Source organism: Cibotium barometz, chromosome 18, assembly GCF_041138505.1.
Source record: "Cibotium barometz isolate CiBa-2024 chromosome 18, ASM4113850v1, whole genome shotgun sequence".
Classification (NCBI taxonomy): Eukaryota; Viridiplantae; Streptophyta; class Polypodiopsida; order Cyatheales; family Cibotiaceae; genus Cibotium; species Cibotium barometz.
In genome coordinates, this window is record NC_141063.1 from 30,257,621 (window position 1) to 30,274,193 (window position 16,573).

At 45.9% G+C, this 16,573-nt stretch overlaps 1 protein-coding gene across 8 annotated transcripts in view; it reads left to right on the forward strand.

Annotated features, from left to right (window-relative positions):
• The first annotated feature begins 3,779 nt into the window (after positions 1-3,779).
• NUA (nuclear pore anchor) overlaps positions 3,780-16,573 on the forward strand; it is a 124,538-nt gene continuing 111,744 nt past the window's right edge. For 5 of the 8 annotated variants that reach the window (XM_086812439.1, XM_086812441.1, XM_086812442.1 and 2 more), the window contains exons 1-2: positions 3,780-4,255; positions 5,536-5,682. In XM_086812439.1, coding sequence (XP_086668565.1) covers positions 3,950-4,255; positions 5,536-5,682 — 453 coding nt within the window. In that variant the 5' untranslated portion in view covers positions 3,780-3,949. The remainder of the gene's footprint in view (positions 4,256-5,535; positions 5,683-16,573) is intronic. The other 3 variants (XM_086812437.1, XM_086812438.1, XM_086812445.1) reach the window with 1 other exon arrangement.

The following is a 16,573-nucleotide window of genomic DNA, read 5'->3' on the forward strand; positions in this document are numbered from 1 at the left end:
CACCTGTTTAACAAAGCATGGAGAGCCGGGAAAGACTCAACACGCAAGCGAGCCCTCATCCTACAGTTTGCAGGAGAGACGGAGAGGGTCACCTTCATGAGGAAGAGGGTCATACTACGGGGTTTAGAGGGAGCTCCTATTTTCTTGGATGATGATCTCACGAGGATGCAGCTTGAGCATAGGAGAACTTGCATGCCACGAGTCTTACACGCGAGGAGAGAAGGCAAGAAGGCCATCTATCGAGATGGTCGGGTCATCATTGATGGCCGGCCCATGGATTAGCGGTTTGGGGCCTATGGGACACAGACCAGGCCACTGACAGAGATACACATAGCAGTATGGAACTGTAATGGTTCACTATGGGTGCAGCCTGGACGACTGGAGCATGTTATGGTGGGGAGAGACATCATACTTCTGACAGAGACACATCAGAGCCCAGAGAGAGGGCTACCTCGAGTAGAGGGATTCCAGTGGGAGTCAGCATACAGGAGGACCACACGCCAGGGTACCTCGAGAGGGTCGGGGGGAGTAGCAGTCCTATTCAGACGGGAGCTACAGGGGAGACTGAGAGTGGTAGCACAGGATCCAGAGGCCAGATACATGTGGATCAGCTTACAGCTCTCACAGGACAGGGTTATATACATAGCTCTATGTTACTTTTCTCCATCAGGATCCTCCTATGTCATTACAGAGGACATGCCACAGGAGGAGGAGATAGGAGCCTCGCCATACACTTGTCTGTCAGAGGAGATTATGCATTATTCTACACTAGGGGAAGTATTTCTTACGAGCGACTTCAATGCCCACACACAGAGCAGACAGTGTGAGGTGTATGACTATGATGACATGGAGATCCTCCACCCTGTGGATCCAGAGGAGATAGGGGCTAGTCGGGCATCAGAGGACACTGGACCAGACAGAGGACATTATGGGGACCACTTACTAGAGTTGGGAGCCAGGCATCGTCTCGTTATTTATAACGGGATGCTACAGTGGCCGGGATCAGGAGGGCTGACATGCTTCCCACATGGGGGTCATACACGGACCGGAGGCACGGTGGTAGACTACATTATGGGGTCTTTGGAGGCATCACAGCTTGTCACCTCATTCTCCATTCCACCTCGTCCTATTGGGGCAGATCATACATACTTGGCATTTTCACTAGCCGGATCACCAGTATCACCAGCCCCCCACATACCGACGCCACACACTACCATCTACTTCACACATGACATGGCAGACATATACACTGGCAGAGTAGAGGATGGGCTCCTACTCATGGATCCCCTGGCATCTATGGATACCATTACAGCCCAGCTCGCATCACTCCTACACACGGCTGCATTACAGAGCTTCCCACATCGTGTACACTCAGGAGAGCCTGCGAGACCTGGGACTATGCCCCAGAACAGATGGTATGATGACGAGTGCAGAGCCCTATACTCACGACTCCGCATACAGAGAGCTTTGGGAGCCATCACAGAGCAGGAGTCGAGGAGAGAGATGAGGAGACTTACTTGCCGCAAAAGGCGGGCCTTCGCAGAGATGCAGGAGCTAGAGATCTTTCATTTCTTCATGAGTAGAGATAGCCCTGTCTCATGGCGGCACTTTAGAGAGCCCCGGACCCCGACACCTATTGCAGACCCACAGACATGGCACACATATGCAGAGGGTCTATACCATGCCCCACAGCAGCCACCTATACCTCAGCCCCCACAGGAGCCTCGACCTACCACAGCTAGCTTCTTTACCCACTCGATGGTACAGGAAGCTATCCGCCGCCTACAGCATGGACGGGCCGCCGACCATATGGGCCTGCAGGGTGAGCATCTCATATATGCAGTAGATTCTTTAGCTCCTTTTCTTGCACACCTGTTTAACAGGGCACTAGGGGATAGGGATCTTGCACAATACACCACACTGAGCAGGGAATAGGCCCCGCCTCCTTTCAGGAATTTATTCAAGAACAACCCATGGGCACGTTGGCCAGGATCAATACAATCAATGAATACAAAAGCAAACAAATATGCCGATGTAGAATCCCTAAGTCGAAGTCGGTGTCGAGGTATGAGATCTCTGATGTCGAGCACACCACGGGGATGACCCACAAGAATCTGTCACACTGGGCTAGTACCAAATCTAATATCCAAATCCAAATCCAATGAATCTAAGTCCAAGTTCCAATCCAAAGTCCAAGTCCAGATCTAATATCCAATGAATCTAAGTCCAAGTTCCAATCCAAAGTCCAAGTCCAAGTCCAAGTTCTAGTTCCAATCCAAGTTCTAGTCCAAGTTTCAGTTCCAATCCAAGTTCTAGTCCAATCCAATGATCGTCCAAGGTCTAGTTCCAATCCATTGATCAAGTCCAAGTTCTAGTTCCATTCCAATGATCAAGTCCAAATTAAAGTCCAAGTCCAAGTCCATATCCAAGTCCAAGAGTCACTCGCTCATCCCATGAGTAATCTCCACAACTTCTACAACCTTGTCGATGAAGGAAACCATGGAAAATCTCTTTCTGGTAAGAAACCTGTTTTAATGGTTTTCAGGAGCGATAACCTCCAGAAAGCAGTTTTTAGGGTTGTTGGAGCAATTTTAGGGTTCCTGAAATTTTCAATCCGTACAGCTCCATACGGTTGTACCAATCCGTATAGTCGTACGTACATGTGATGATGTGGCACTATAGCCGATGGAGGCGCTCTGAAATTAGCGCGGCAACAATGAAAAACTCCAAAAGTCGATGATGATGGAGAAGATGATCTCCATGCTTCAACGAAGATGGCAACGTGATGAGAGAGAGAGAGAGAGAGAGCCGCTTAACTTCGACTTTATTGATCTAGAGAGACCAATCAACGGTGGAGAGACTTGAACCCAGGTGGGTCCATGTCATCCTAAGGGCAATCCCACTAGCCATTTCTACCCCCACAATGGGTGGCAGAAAGGTAGTGAGAGTGTCCTCTTTTACACACACACCCGAGAGAGAGAGAGAGAGAGAGAGAGAGAGAGAGAGAGAGAGAGAGAGAGAGAGAGAGAGACCTCGTACTTCAAATCTCTCCGTGCATCCATCTTTCTCTTTGCTTTGCTCTTGCATACAATTGATGCACACCACCTCAGGGAATCGTATTTTGGGCCCGCAAACAAAGTCACCAATACAGGTGTAGCAGCAAGGACCACTCATCTCAGGACCTGCACCGGCCTGCTCATGAAGAACAAGAGGAAGAAGGAGAAGCCCTTTACACACATTGCTCAGAAGAGAGAGAGAGAGGATGTGTAAAGGGCACCCAAACGTCTGCTTGTGTCTCTCATTAATATGAGGGGGAAAAGAGGCTGGCATTGCTAGGCAGCAACCTTCATTTGCATTTGAAATCACATTTGAATGTAATGAAGAGAGAGAGAGAGAGAGAGAGAGAGAGAGAGAGAGAGGGGATGTGTAAAGGGCACCCAAACATCTAGTTGTCTCATTGCTATGAGGGGGAAAAGAGGCTGGCACTTTTAGACAGTAGTCTTTAATCACTTGATTTTTACCTTATCACTCCATTTGCATGAGGCTCACGTGGAGAAGACAGAGAGAGAGAGAGAGAGAGAGAGAGAGAGAGAGAGAGAGCCCCTCAAGGCTAGTAGAGTTGAAAGAAAAGATGCCTAAAAAACTCTCCACGTGGCTGTAAGAAAAATCAACATCACTTCTCCTTTTATATATTATATATATATATATATATATAGTAAGAAGTAGAAAAAAACGTTTGGGGGGGCATATATATATATTTGGGTCATTTACCATAACCAGATATATTTGAGCGATATATATTATTGCACCAAAGTTTTCCTTAGTGCAGCGTGACCCTCTGCTTCGCCATAGCTTGCTGTAGCCATCAACCTTTTCTGAGAGAAACCTCGCGACAATTCCTAACACACCCGCAAGGACATTCTCGTACGAGCCTGTAGAGGAGGAGGCCATGCCACTCTTCATCTCCGTTGCCGAGCTCCAGGCGGCGGGGGCTGACATGGCGCTAGTCGTAGAGCGTGCAGATAGTCACATACGCGATCTTCTGCAGCAACTGGAGGCGCACAAAGCCCGTGCCGATGCTGCAGTCATCACCGCCGAGCAGCGTGGCGCTGTCATCGAGCAGAAGTTCCTGGCCATGTCCTCGCAGTTCAAGCACATGGAGAACCAGATAACGCAACTTGAAAACACCCTCGAGCGCCGAACAGCAGAGCTTGCCCAGGCTCAAGCGCAAGTACATAAATTCGAGCTTGAATCGGTAGGTTTTAACCTTGATTTCTTCCTGTGACATTTCAAAAAAATGAACTGTTTTTATTACTACAATTATTATCATCAGTACCATGATGATGTAATGATGATAATGATTCATGAACATGGTAGGTCCTGAAATTAAGAGCTGAAGCCTATGGGAGGAATTCTCCATAGTTTACTGTGTTGAAGCATGTAGGGGTGGCAAGCATTTTCTATTCAAAGCTTTTGGCACGACACCTGTTGCTCAATTGGAAGCTGGAGATGTGGAACTGCTCGGGGCCTTTATAGCTTTTTCCTAGCTGGTAGGAACAGCCTCCGTCTTGCCTCTTACATAGAGCAAGACCATGGCTCTGCCAGCCTAGCAAGCATATTTTGTTGTTGCAACTAGTGTACTTATCAACTTTTAAGCACCAAAATGCACCTGGAGTGCTCCAACTTTCTCTGCAAACTTAGTTGTAGCCTTTTACCGCATGTGATCTTATCCCATCTCATCTTTCATTGTTACTTCCTTGAAGAGTGCATAAAAAAAAATATAAACTCTATATTGCATGGAGGGCAGTAGGTAGAAATGGCCCCCCCTACCCCTTGTAAGGTCCACACATGGAGTGCTGGGGCGTTGATAGAGGACCTATTTTTGTTCTCGGGGAAAGAAAGAAGGGTAATAGGGTAATTTTACGCATGGGGACAAGCCATTTTTTGATGGGTTTTAGAAGGGCTGGGGTTTTCTTCTGTAAATCTACCGTCACATGCATAAATCCAACACTCAAGATGCATTAGGTCTAGTAGTTAGCACTAATGGATCTATAAAGGGATGAAGAGGCTGATGAAAGTTTGAGGTAAGGCACTTAGAAAGGAAAATGAAAATGCAATAAATGCAAATAAGGCAAAGTAATGCAAGTAGGTGCTCTTTTTTGAGCTCTATAAATAGAGCTCCCCTCTCACCAAGTAAAGGGATGTGACCAATCAAGAGGAACAGCAAGATCAGCCCTCAGGGATTAATGCCATAGTTGCGTCATGGTGGGGTTTTCATGTTGAATTTTCATGTTTAAAGGACGGTACAAGAAAAGCCAATCTTGACATTGTTGTATGGCGTTTGCGTGTTGTGATGATATTGGTTCAGATTGAAGGCCCATTGTTCACACCTATCCACACGCACTATTTAGCTAATGTACAAAAAATAAGCTTATAAGTACACATTCTTGTATGCTATGCTTTACTGTCTCGTAAATTTTACTATCTTCTTCTACTTGCTCATGTTTGTTTGTGTGGGGGTTCTTTTTGATGTAGATGAAGCAAGACAGTGATAGGGAACGCTTTTCATGTGAACTTAATGAAGTGCGGAAGGCAAGGAGGGAACTGTTGGAAGTTGTTGAACAGAAGAATGGAGAGCTGATCGAGAAGAACACGTACATAAAGACATATCTAGATAAAACTGTAAGTACTCTCAACTATTCCTTACTATCTGTTTACTAAAAGAATACAGAAGATGGCTTTGTTTTGGTTGAGATGTACTAGAACTTTGGGTTGGAGAGCCAATGGATAAAGCACATGAATAAGGAGAACTCAATTTGTTGTGCTTGAGTACATAATCTGAAGGATTGGAGCTGCGACAAGCAGAGTGGATTGTTGGTAACAATTTCTTTAAGAATCACAATAATCAACTTTCCACAAGGCTCAAGAAGTTATGTGGTAGGTTTGCAATGCTTTTGTTGTTAAAAAAAAGCTCAAGGTCATGGCATGTCTTCATATCAAGGATTATTTATGATCTTAACAATGATTTTTGAGCTCATCTAGTGGAATATGGTGGCTGGATACAAGAAGATGGAGGACAGTGTACTAGTTAGTGCACATGTTGGTGCTTTTTGCAAGCTGCAGAAGGTTTTGAACTTTTGGTGCCCTTGATCATGCAAATTGTTGTTTTGCTGATCGCTAGAAAGAATGTGTGGTTCCTTTGCTATCAAGGTTATGGTCACTGCTGATGAGACTATGTTAGGGTAGCCTTTCTTTTCCCTCCGAGTAAAGATCCTTTTATTATTAGAAAAAAAGAGAGTGTCTGCTTGCGAGCAGATTACATTTCTCCAAGAAGGTGAGTGTTCAATGTAGAATAAGGGGGCTCCGTCCATCGTTGACCTGGCGGTAGTAGCGTAGAGGAGTGCCAAGGTCCTCTCCATCGTTCTTGTAGAGGAGTGCCAAGCTCACCTCTGGGGTCCATGCGATGGTCTCACCGGAAAGGTCCCCAAGTCCGAAGTGAACGGGTGTAGAATCCCCCACCAGACTTGCTGGCAGTTTCCCCACGGGCAATCCAAAGGCAATGATGCAATGAGGCCAAGACTTGTGGAGCACCACACAAGGTGGGGTAAGTGTTCAATGTAGAATAAGGGGGCTCCGTCCATCGTTGACCTGGCGGTAGTAGCGTAGATCTTGAGATGAGTGAGCTGAAGCAAAGATCCTCTCCATCGTTCTTGTAGAGGAGTGCCAAGCTCGCCTCTGGGGTCCATGCGATGGTCTCACCGGAAAGGTCCCCAAGTCCGAAGTGAACGGGTGTAGAATCCCCCACCAGACTTGCTGGCAGTTTCCCCACGGGCAATCCAAAGGCAATGATGCAATGAGGCCAAGACTTGTGGAGCACCACACAAGATGGGGTGACCAGCAATGCAGAGCAAGGTGCCCTGCACTAGCCACCCGTGGACAACTAGCCATGGGAAGAGTGTGATCTTCCTTGGATGAAAACTGTCCCAGAGCCTCTTCTAGAAGTTGGACAGAAAGAGGGGGGAGATGCCAGGGGCTTACCAATGTTGGGCAGCCGAAGGAGTGCCATCAATCTTGTGCAGCTGGATCCCCTGTCTCAGCAGCCGGGCAGAGTACTTGAAGAAGGGGAAGCTTTTTTTTTTTGGGGGTGTGTGTGTGTGTGTGTGTGTGTGACGAGGCTAGGGGGGTTCTGCCACTCCAGGGGATGGTCGAGGATAAGATTCCTCTTCCCTTTGAGATTTGGAAGTTGCTCTGCTTGGGTGGGGGGAGGAAGTTGCCTAATGTGGAGCCAGGATCTTATAGAATTTGTTGGGCTTTAGTACAGTGTGGGATCCAAGGTAGTGGCCGGAAGGGAGGTGGACGACGGTGTTTCAAACTAGGGGTTGTTGAAGGCGCTCCTCATTGATTGTGGAGAGTGACAGATGAGGGTGTTTCAAACCAGGGGTTGTTGAATGTGCTCCTCATTGATGGTGGAGAGGGCTTGATAGAGGGCTTGTTGGAGAATGACCCAAGCTTGGAAGAGGCTATCTAGAAATCGTTGTCGAATGATGTGTTAAACTTGTAGGAAGGAAAAGAAAAAATCAGCATGTACATGATAATATACAAGGCCATATCAAGGCTGAAACTGGCCTCATCCAATGCCCATCAAGTGTCTGCAATGAGCAAACCGCTCTGGAGGCAAACTCTTTGCCTCCTTATAACAAGAGGGCTCCCCACAGTCAGTGAGCATCAAGTAGTCAACCCCTGGAACAAACCTGTCAGGGGGTCTGGAGGGTCTTGTGGACCTCCGTACCCAATGATCATCATTTGCAGGTTGCTGTCCAGCCTGCATATCACCTATTGGTGGCTCCTGTTCCATGCCATAAGGTTGAAACATCATGCCCGGTATCTCCTCTAACTGTGGGATATCCGCCATCTCTGGCTGTCCATTTGGACCATTTTCAGCACCATTTAAGGGCTGGTTTTGTTGCTGTAATGGCTGATTTACAGCCCTTGGTTATTGTCCATGATGTCCATCATCATCAAAGATGACTCTGCCAGGCTCGTGTTGCCTTGCAGGCTCCTTATACATGCATGTTTCATAAAAAATGACATCATTGCTGCGTATAATCTTTCTATTCACTAGATCCCAAAGTCTATACCCCATTTCACCTCTGTCACCATATCCTAGGAATATGCATTTGTGAGACTTAGGATCAAGTTTGGTGCGTATTTCCCTGCGTATGTGCACGTACGCAACGCAACCAAACTTTCTCAAGTGCTTGTAGGACGTAGGCTTCCCTGTCCATACTTCCTTTGGCACTTTCCCACCAAGCCTCGTGTTAGGTGACCTGTTTATAAGATGAACGGCTGTCATAACAGCTTCAGCCCAAAAACCATGAGGTAACGCAGCATGTGACAACATAGAACGGACCTTCTCCTGAATGGTCCTGTTCATCCTCTCTGCTGTCCCGTTTTGTGGAGGATCATAAGGAGCAGAGCGCTCCCTCTTGATGCCTTTAGCATCACAAAAGTCCTGAAACTGTTTGGACATATACTCTCCACCATTGTCGGAACGCAAAGCCTTCAGTGTTTTGCCAGTTTGATTCTCAACATGAGCAACAAACTTCTCAAACACTGAGAATGTATCACTCTTCAATCGAAGAGGATAAACCCACACCTTGCGTGTGGCATCATCAATAAAAGACAATATATTTTGCCCCTCCCAAAGAAAGCTGAGGCATCTCACATACATCTGTATGCACAAGCTCTAACTGAGCATCTTTCTGTCCAAGAGCTTTCTTGTGGGGGCACTGGAGTTGCCTGCCATATATACAATGCTCACAAAACTGAAAACTTGAGAACTTTAGAGAAGGCAAGTAACCAAAACGAGACAATTGCTCCATTCCTTTGACACTCATGTGTCTCAACCGGCTATGCCACATAGAGATTTCCGGCAGCTCGGTTGCATTTACATTAGCATGGTGACAAACACCAGCATGCATGAAGTAAAGAGTGTCCACCTTAGAGCCTCTGGCAACAACCAGTGAGCCCTTACTAATCTTCCACTTTCCACTACCAAATGTGGTAACATAACCAGCATCATCAAGCTGTCCAGTAGAAAGTAGATTCTTCTTGATCTCAGGCACATGCCTGACATCATGGAGCATAAGCTGTGAGCCATCTGAAAACACAAGCCTCACATCACCTTTGCCAAGAATCTGGCATGCATGGTTGTCACCCAAATAAACTACTCCTTCATTGCCAGCAGTATACCTGACAAACAAGTCTCTGCAACCTGTGACATGAAAGGAGGCACCTGAATCAATGATCCATGAGTGCATACCATGACCATCTCCTGCATGGAGTGAATGGGCATCAAGTGAAGACATGAATAGGACTTCATCCTCACTGTCACCTGCATGTGACACATTGACTTCTTCAATCTTGACTCCACTTTTGCCCTTTGGCTTCATCTTTGTCTTTGTCTTTGTCTTTGCCCTTTTCCTTTTGATCATTCTTCCATTTGTAGCATTGCTTTTTGAAATGTCCCTTCTTGCCACAATAATGGCATTCCAAGTCCTTTTTGGAGCGGGACTTGCTCCTTCCCCGTTCTTGGCTTTTACCCCTTTGCTGGGATCTCCCACGTGCATTCATTGCATTGGACTTTCCAACATAGTTGTTCTTCCTGTTCATCTCCTCTTGAAGGAGAGCACCCTCCACATCTGCATATGACAGCATAGCATTTGAATTGCTAGTGGCTGTCCTGAATGTGTCCCAACTCTCTGGCAAAGTGCATAAGAGAAAGGTGGCTTTGAACTCATCGTCCATTGCCCACTTTTGATTGATGACCTGGCTGACAACACCATTAAACTCATTTAGATGGGCTGTCATAGACGCCCCTACCTTCATTTGAAGACCTATGAGTTTCTTCAACCAATACACTTTGCTTGAGGCACTTTGCTGGGCATACAAGTCCTGCAATCTTTGCCACATTCCCCAAGCTGTCTTCTCTTCACGTATGCTGAAAAGTAAAGAGTCTGACACAGACAACATGATGGTGGATCTTGCCAGCTCATCCATATCTTCCCATTCTTCAGCAGTAAGAGAAGCGGGCATTACACCCCTTTCTTTGATGGGCTTGTGCTACTTCTTCTGGAGCAACACATTATAGCACTGGGTTTGCCAAATGTCATAATTATGTGAGCCTTCGAGCTTCTTGATGTGAAGCAATGAAGAGCTCTCACCTGTGGTTGCCATAGCAATATGCAACCTTTGACACAGTCAATGCCTGACTCCCTGCAAGATGTGCAAACACTGCACCAAAGCACACAAAGTGCTCACAGTTGTTCTCCCAAAGTTTATCTCCCACTGCGGAAGCACGAATGCAATTCTCCTCCCACTGAACGTGATAAAATCACCAAAATCTGGTTGCTGCAGATTTATGACAGCACCTTAGATGTGCTCTGTTCCCTTCCAAAATACTGTACGACAGTACTAAGTGCTCACCAATGATGTACCAAATCTGTACCGGCAAGTACAGCAGCTGAAAATGAGCCTTTTCCTCACTCAAATCAATGTACAGCCATGCCAAAACTTGTACAAAGTTGTACCAAATCTGTACCAGCAAGTACAGTAGCAATAAATGCTCTCCTGGCTGTCCAAATGAGTGAAAAAAAAATCAGACCTTGACAGTCCCCACCACTGCATACAACAGTCCCGGGGAGAAATTGGGCAAAAGCCCCTCCTTGACTGCAAGTGGATTACTGAGGGTTCAAGGCATAAAAGTCTTCCCTGCTGCTTTGCCAAGCTCAACAAGCACAAAATCTTGAAAAGCCCCTTGATTCAAGATCAATTTCTGATCATGAATGGTACATTAATGCACATGAAGGCATCCAGAGTCTTCACAATGCTTCCCCCTGGCCACATATACATCCAATACATAAAAGCCCCTTGATTTACTGGCACATTGAGTGCTTGACAGGCATCAACACATTGCCCAAAGCATCAAATGCTAGTGCCTGCATGCAAATCAACCCAATTGGCACAAAAGCCCTTTGATTCGCTGTCCAATTTCTTGCAATTTAGCCCCGAATGTGAGATTGCTCACATCATTCAGCATGTATGAATGCCCAATGGCACAATTACATCAAAAAAACCTCCAAATGTTATTACCCAATTTCCTGCCAATTGACCCGGAATGTGACCAATGTCACCCAATGTTGCCAATTGTGCTCAAATCTGAGCCATTAGGACCTGTACCTGCTCAATTGATGATAATGGACATGCAAATCCCAAAATTGAAGCAAATACCTCTGAAATTTCTGATTTCTTGTGATTTGCAGACTGAATTTCTTGATTTCTGTTGCAGGAAGGGGGGCGTCGTATTTGCTGACTCGTGTGCTGATGCTGCTGCTGCTGCTGTGCAGGTACGGATGCTGCTGTGTGCTGTACGGCTGTTGAAGGGAGCTGCTGCTGGACTTGGTGCTGCGAGCTGAGAGCTGTTGCTGTGCAGGCTGGGAGCTGGCTGCGCTATGATGCTGCTACTGCGTTGTGGTGCGCCTAGTTGAGCAGTAGCTGTTGGCTGCCTGGTTGGGCAGCGTGGCTGAGCAGTATGACCAGCAATAGACAGGGCTCTTCGACCAGCTAAGTAAGACCAGCATGCGCACAATAGACAGTGCGACCAACAGCAGGGTGATCACGTGCAGATGGTACGGCCAGTAGGAAGCGACCAGTAGAGTAATCAACAGGGGACTGTGAGAAGAGGGAGGTGATCAAGCTCTGATACCAGTTGAAGGAGCTAAAGAAGCTCAGCTGAAACAGTTAGGGTTTCATGTGGGAGACACACACAGAGAAGAAGGGAGAGAGAGAGAGAGAGAGAGAGACGTGGGGATAAGTCAACTCTCACAAAGTATGAGTGTGTGACTCCTCTATCACACATGTATATTTGCTCTAGTGCACATAGTGCACTTAGTACTTTTAATGTACTAAGTGTACTATGTACTATAAAACTTATGGGCTTGTACACACTATAAGGGTGGGCATAATGCCTTTACCCCAACATGCACAACTGTGGAATTGGCTGTACAATAAGTCAATTCTTTCTAGGGCTACGCCTAGAACTCCATTTTCAAGTTCTAATTCTCGAGTTGACAACCATACCAGAGATAACGTATTCAGTATTATCATAGGCAGATCGTGACCAATCAAATGATCTCTCGGTGCTGAACATGTGCAATGTTCCATCAGAATTGATGTATCCTCTTTGCTGCATGACAAAATAAGAACAATCATCATGAGTAGGAACCTATCTTAGTTGAAGTATGATTGCCGGAAGTACCCAAAAACTTGCGTCAAGGTAATCAGAATGCAAGCAAAATCCGCCACCATCAACACTCTCTTTGGAATTGGGTCAAACTAGTATAACCCCACTAGCCATAAAAGCTGAAAACATGGACATCTGCCTCGTCAGAAGCATGGCTCTTAAACTGTACATTTGCCATTTCAAAGGTGTGGCTAATGAATTGGACATTTGCCACATCATAGGCTAGTGCACTCACTCCATGAACTAGGCATCCAACAAGATACATCCTAGCGTTCCATACCACTAGAATATACTCCACATACGTTGTGAGGAGAATCTCAAGCCCATCCTAAACACAATGTATAGATAGATGCAGTGTGTATATGAAGGTGTGAAGAGGAATCCAGGTGGCAAAAGGCGACGCCTGGCCGAGTGGATAAGAGCAGGTGCGCAAATGAAAAAGGAAAGGACGTGGGAGAACGAAGGAAGCGGGCTGCGCAACGTTCTGGAAGGAAGCAAGGGGGCGACGAGTTGAAGAGGCACAATAGGAGGAAGTGGACTCGCAGAGGGAGAGGTGGTGGGTGTCTCTGGCCAAGAGAGACTCCAAGTTGAGAGGTGAGAGCGACCGCAATTGATTGAGATTGCAATTGATTGAGATCCTGCAGGTCAACTTTCTTTCTGAAGGTGGCAGGCTAGAGTTCCCGCAGTTTTTTACAAGATAGCAGAGAAAGACAACGCAGTGTGAAAGGGGTTGATTGTGTTAGAGCAGAGAGAGAGTTGAAGAACGGAGACTTGGCTAGGAGTTGTGTCCCCTAGGCTCTTTGAGCAGCACCTGTGTTAGAGACTTGACCCAGATCAATTCATCCTCCACTGTAGCTGCTGAAGATTAAACTGTAAAATGTTGTCACCGGGGTTTACCTTAGGGAAATCCTTGAGCTTTGTTGTGTTTTCCTCTTATGTTTATGCCCACGTCTCAAGGTTGTTGAGACATTGATGAGCTTTTGTCTATCTGAAGAAATCTGAGAGTTTGGTTGGTGTCAACTGTGAATGGATGCAAGATCTTTGTTTTGATGTTATAGTTCTGATGATTGATTGTGTTTGATTGAGTTCATGGTGATAGATCATCTATGTGTGTTAGTCTGATGACTGGGGAACTGATTCTGAGTCAGTTCAGACTTAGTCAAAATCAGATGAGAGAAGGTTCAGAGTCAGTCAAGGTCAGCTGTGATCAGCTGGAGGTGTAGAGTTCTTGGTTTGGGCAGTTTGGGCTTCGGAGAAGTGTTTGTGAGTTTGATCTGATTGTCAGAGGTATGCTAGGAGTTAGCAGTCAGCAATTAGACGGGCTAGTGGGTTGAATGTTAATCCAGTGTCAGCTGTGTGTCAGCTGCTGTCAGATGAGTGTCTATTGAGATGGATCTCGGTTTGGTTTGAGTGTTTTGAGGGTTTAGAAGTGTGAGCGGATGGAGAGGAGAGGAAGCCTGAGTCAACTGAGTCATGCGGTTCTGTGTCAGTCTGCTGAGGTAGTTTTGAGTTAAGTTCAGTCAGAGAGAGGTCAGCAGAGGGTCAGCAAGGTGTCCAGGAAGGTCTTGAGTTGTGGCTTTAAGGTCAGTTAATGTTGGAGGACAATAGAGGAACCTGGAGGACTCATTTTTGATTGGTGTTGGCATCAGCATTCGGAAGCAGTTTGCAGTCAGCTGGGAGCTAATTTGGTTAGCTGGATGTCAGTTGAGGCATATAGGAGAATGATCAGAGCTTTTGGAGGTCAATGCTCACTTGAGAGGACAGCTGGATGAGTCAGCTCAGTCAGATTGGGAGGTTTAGAGTGTGTATGGGTGTCCGGTGGTGTCAGCTAGAGGGTTGAGGATAGCAGCAGAGTTGATTGGTGCCCTTGGAGGTGGGATTTCAATGTCCCCCAGTTCTGATCCCTTTTCTTTTTCTTCTTGTGTGTCTGTTGGTGTTGTTGTAGAGGCCATCACTTAGCAACCACACAACGTCTTACAATCCATCACTCCTTAGCTTGTGAGTCTTCTGAAATATTTTCTAAGGTTGCTAGTTTTGCATGTGTGGAAGCCTTGTTGTATTGATCCATAGCCCTAAGCTTGATTAAGAACAAGATGCTGATTTAAACATGATTGAGACAGAGGAGAGTTTGATGTCAGGGTTTTCTTGTATTTATATTGTACAAAAAGGTGGCTTAATGTATGTACATGGTCAAGCCCTTGGTCAGCCCTGGAGGGGTTGACCTCTGTCCTCTTACATGACTTCTATTGCTGACTACAATGCTGAATGATGAATATGACTTGAATCAACTTGATTTATGGCTTTATGCTTATATAAGTGTGAAGGTTGCTGGTCGGCCAGTAACAAAAGCTGTCGGCCAGATTTGGACATGATATTCATGAAATATGCTGAATAAATTCTTGTGCTTCTTTTTATATGCTATCCCCTGTGCTCGCCATTGCCTAAGGCTTAGTCGTCTACTGTCTTGAAGCCCTATTGCCAATCGATTGGGTCTGGATGGATATCGACAGGTCTTCAATGCCCTTCAATGCTTTGGATGATGTTGATACTGATGATGGTGATGATGATGATGATGCTACTGATTCTGATGCATACTAATGCTAAAAGCTGACTTAAATCAAGGATTAATGCTGTTCATATGCAGAGGTTTAGCCATGGCATGGGCGTGCATGTGACATTCCCTCTTGCTAAACTTGATGACGGGGTGGACACTTTGTCATCCTTCCTCCCTAGACTGACTTTGACTTTAACTGACTGATATTTTTGTTTGAACACCTTCCACTCCTAATCTCCACTTCCAAGTCTTGTTGAAGAACTGAGCATCTATTCCACTACTGTCCCCATGTCTTCTTTCCCTTACCCTTAACACAGCGGTCGGTCACCTGCCAGAATTGATCACGCTTGTTGCTAGGCCTTTGGAACTAATCTTAGAGCTTAATGATGTATTGGTTTTGCGTACATACCCTCACATAGAATGCTTTCTCTGGCTTCACCTGTTTGCAGACCACTCCATCCGCTACCTTGCTGCATTCTTTTTGCTGAAACTGTGCACCTTCCTTGGGACTATGCTTAGTGGGCTGAGCTGATACCAATGTTGCATGCGCGGAAGCCTTGCTGTACTTATCCACAACCCTAAGCCCAATCAAGAACAAGATGCTGATTTAAACATGAGACAGAGGAGAGATTTGGTGTCAGGGTTTTCTTGTATTTATATTGTACAAAAAGGTAGCTTAATGTATGTACATGGTCAGGCCCTTGGTCAGCCCCAAAGGGGTTGACCTCTGGCCTCTTACATGACTTCTACTGCTGACTACAATGCCGAATGATGAATACGACTTGAATCAATTGGATTTATGCCTTTATGCTTATATATGTGTGAAGGTTGCAGGTTAGCCAGTAACAAAAGCTGTTGGCCAGCTTTGGACATGATATTCATGAAATATGCTGAATAAATTCTTGTGCTTCTTATTATATGCTGTCCCCTGTGCTGGCCATTGCCTAAGGCTTAGCCATGTGCTGTCTTGAGGCCTCGCTGCTTGCCGACTGGGTCTGGATGGCTGCTGACAGGTCTTCAATGCCCTTCAATGCTTTGGATGCTGGTGATACTAATGATGGTGATGATGACGATGTTACTGATTCTGATGCTTACTGATGCTAAATGTTGACTTAATCAAGGATTAATGTTGTTCATGCAGAGGTTTAGCCATGGCACGGGGCATGCATGTGACAATTAGCAATCTCTTTCAGCGTATAAAGTGAATCTTCTCTGGAGAATAAATCGATGTGAGAAACCTACTGATTTAAATATCCGCAAAATCTGGTCTGAATCTGAATCTCTACAAAATATATGTGTGGGAAATGCAGCCACTTGTTGTCACGGATCTGCAGCCAGGAGAGATATGGAGAAAACGCACAGCAAAGGAGGGAAAGGTGGGCAGATTTGCAGAGTTTGGAGCAGCCTGGACCTAAGCGTATGATACCATGAAGGAGATAGCACATGCGGAAGCATAAACAGTAAACATATGAGAGTGTGCAAAGGAGATTTCAGAGAGTTGGACAAGATCACCTTTTATAACAGCAATAAAGCTTTACAATGGGAATGGCCAGCAACTGAGTGTTGAACAATGTGCAAGGGATCCTTACATAGTGCAGTAGGAAACTGGCAGACTGCCTCTAGGGCTGGCCGACTGGCCCTGGACAAATAAATAGGAGAAAATCCAATAAAATACTAGATAAATGGTAAAGCCCCAAAACATAGAGATGCACAAATTT